The 2,070-nt window shown below is 32.2% G+C and overlaps 1 protein-coding gene across 1 annotated transcript in view; it reads right to left on the bottom strand.

Annotated features, from left to right (window-relative positions):
* LOC106462774 (ATP-binding cassette sub-family A member 13-like) overlaps positions 1 to 2,070 on the bottom strand; it is a 34,836-nt gene that overhangs the window by 27,672 nt on the left and 5,094 nt on the right. The window contains exon 3 of the mRNA XM_013922733.2: positions 1,629 to 1,722. Coding sequence (XP_013778187.2) covers positions 1,629 to 1,722 — 94 coding nt within the window. The remainder of the gene's footprint in view (positions 1 to 1,628; positions 1,723 to 2,070) is intronic.

Below are 2,070 nucleotides of genomic sequence, written 5' to 3'. Positions count from 1 at the left end.
CGATAAGAGATCTACTGAAGTCAGCTTTGTACCAGGAGACAAGGTGTGGTTGTATAAGCCCAGGAAGACCAAAGGGAAGTCTCCTAAGTTGTCTTCTCCATGGGAAGGCCCGCATGACATAGCGGATCGTCTCTCAGACGTGACTTTCTGAATAAAATGTGGTTGGCGAGGCAAGCCTAAGGTGGTGCATGCCAACAGGCTTTGGCATTATCCCAGTCCAGGACATTTCAGTTGGAATGAAATGAACAACAGAACAAATGACGCTGCCAAAGACATGTCACCTGAAAAAAGCCACTGTTGAAGAAGAAACTCTACCCGGTTTTGAGAGGGAAAACAGTGAAGCCGTTAATGAAGTTACTATCACTGATGTGACTGCTACTGATAATGGGACATTTCCTGATGGAGCAGATGAATCTCACATAAAACAGAAGCCAATAAGACAGAGACCAGTACGAAAGAAGAAACATCCTGTAAAATTAAGAGACTTTGTTGTATTTTAATTTTGTGTTTGTAAATTCTGTACATTTAATTAAGTTATTGTTAATTATCTATTGATTTAATGTAAGTGGCTATTGTTCAGGATGAACAATACTAAGGAAGGGGCAGCGTTACAACAGCGGAAGTCATGTGACGCTGGTGACACATGATGAATTTCTCGAATGATCATGAACAATCGGGGAGGCTGAGTTTATTTGAGATGCCCCCTTCGTTGGTATATAAGCCTGGCAGAGAAAGCCTGTGGGAATGAATGAAGAGAGTTCCCGGTAATTTACGATTCTGTTTCGAGCTAGTGTGTGTTTGAGATTGTGAATCGCTGTGATTTATAGCGTGCATTATAAAAGTAGTTGAGTTTAAAGTGACAAGAAACATACTGATTGTGAAATTACTGTGTGCTAAAAGTTTGTATCGAGGAAGAATAAACTGGTTTAACCAATAAAGGACTTGTATCGCTGAAGTTTCTCAGGAAGGAATTTCTACCGAAAATTTACAAACAAGCAGATATGCAACACATACATATATTTATATTATTACCACTACTATAAAAAAGCCTCTATTTATATTAAGTTTTTGCTTGAATATTTTTTGAATAATAAGAATAAAATAACATCTCTGCTTATAAATAAATGTGGATCATTATTTGAAAATAAAAGTTCTGGTGTGACTAAAATTTTAGAATTAATAATCATGCAATAACTTAACTCTGAATTAGTTTATCATTGTCCCACAATCAAACCAATTCAGATTAAGCACTGAAATATACTTTCCAGACTGACTTTACCAAATACAGATCTGTAAAAAATTAGCTTAAGTGAATTAAAATGAAAATAAGCAAATTTGAAATTAAGAAGTAATCTTTTATTGACCAATATAGTACAAATTTTAGGAAAACGGAACTTAACGTGAACCTTTAAAAATACATATATTTTAATTTTAAAGAAAAATATAGAGGCCTGTAAGATAATTTGATTGGATAAAACTATAGAAAAGTAGATTTTAAATTAAGAAACAACAAAATACATAGGCTTATCAAATACAGAGGGGAAAATTACATTAATCTATGAAATCAGTAACTTTTGAAATAAATAACCTACACAGATCTATAAGATACAAGTTTAAAAACAACTTACATGAACCTATAGGATAAGCAGGTTGATACTTCCTAATCCCAATTAAAATGAAGAACAGTACCAGTGGTATGAATAGTTCAAACACCAAAACAAGCTAGAGCAGAAAACAATCTTTTTTAAAACTTGGTTTTATTGGTAAACATATACAATACTACCTATAAAAAAAAAAAAAATATATATATATATATATATACACCTATCAAATATAAATATAAATGATTCTAAATTTTACAATTCAGGCTTGTATAATTTGACTGACCTTTAACCATGAAACTATACATACTACAACTCTGAATGTACTAAGTAACTTCATGTAACTTGGCAAGCTTTTAGTAAACATTAAAGTCTGTGGTACACAAAAAAATCAGTTTTTTAATAAAGTATTTACAGTAAAAGCTTGATATTTTATCTGTTAATATTTCTACCTTAATACTAACTGTAG

The sequence above is a fragment of the Limulus polyphemus genome, unplaced genomic scaffold, assembly GCF_000517525.1.
Source record: "Limulus polyphemus unplaced genomic scaffold, Limulus_polyphemus-2.1.2 Scaffold1246, whole genome shotgun sequence".
Classification (NCBI taxonomy): domain Eukaryota; kingdom Metazoa; phylum Arthropoda; class Merostomata; order Xiphosura; family Limulidae; genus Limulus; species Limulus polyphemus.
The sequence above is the reverse complement of the archived record's forward strand: the minus strand, read 5'-3'. Positions and strand labels throughout refer to the sequence as shown.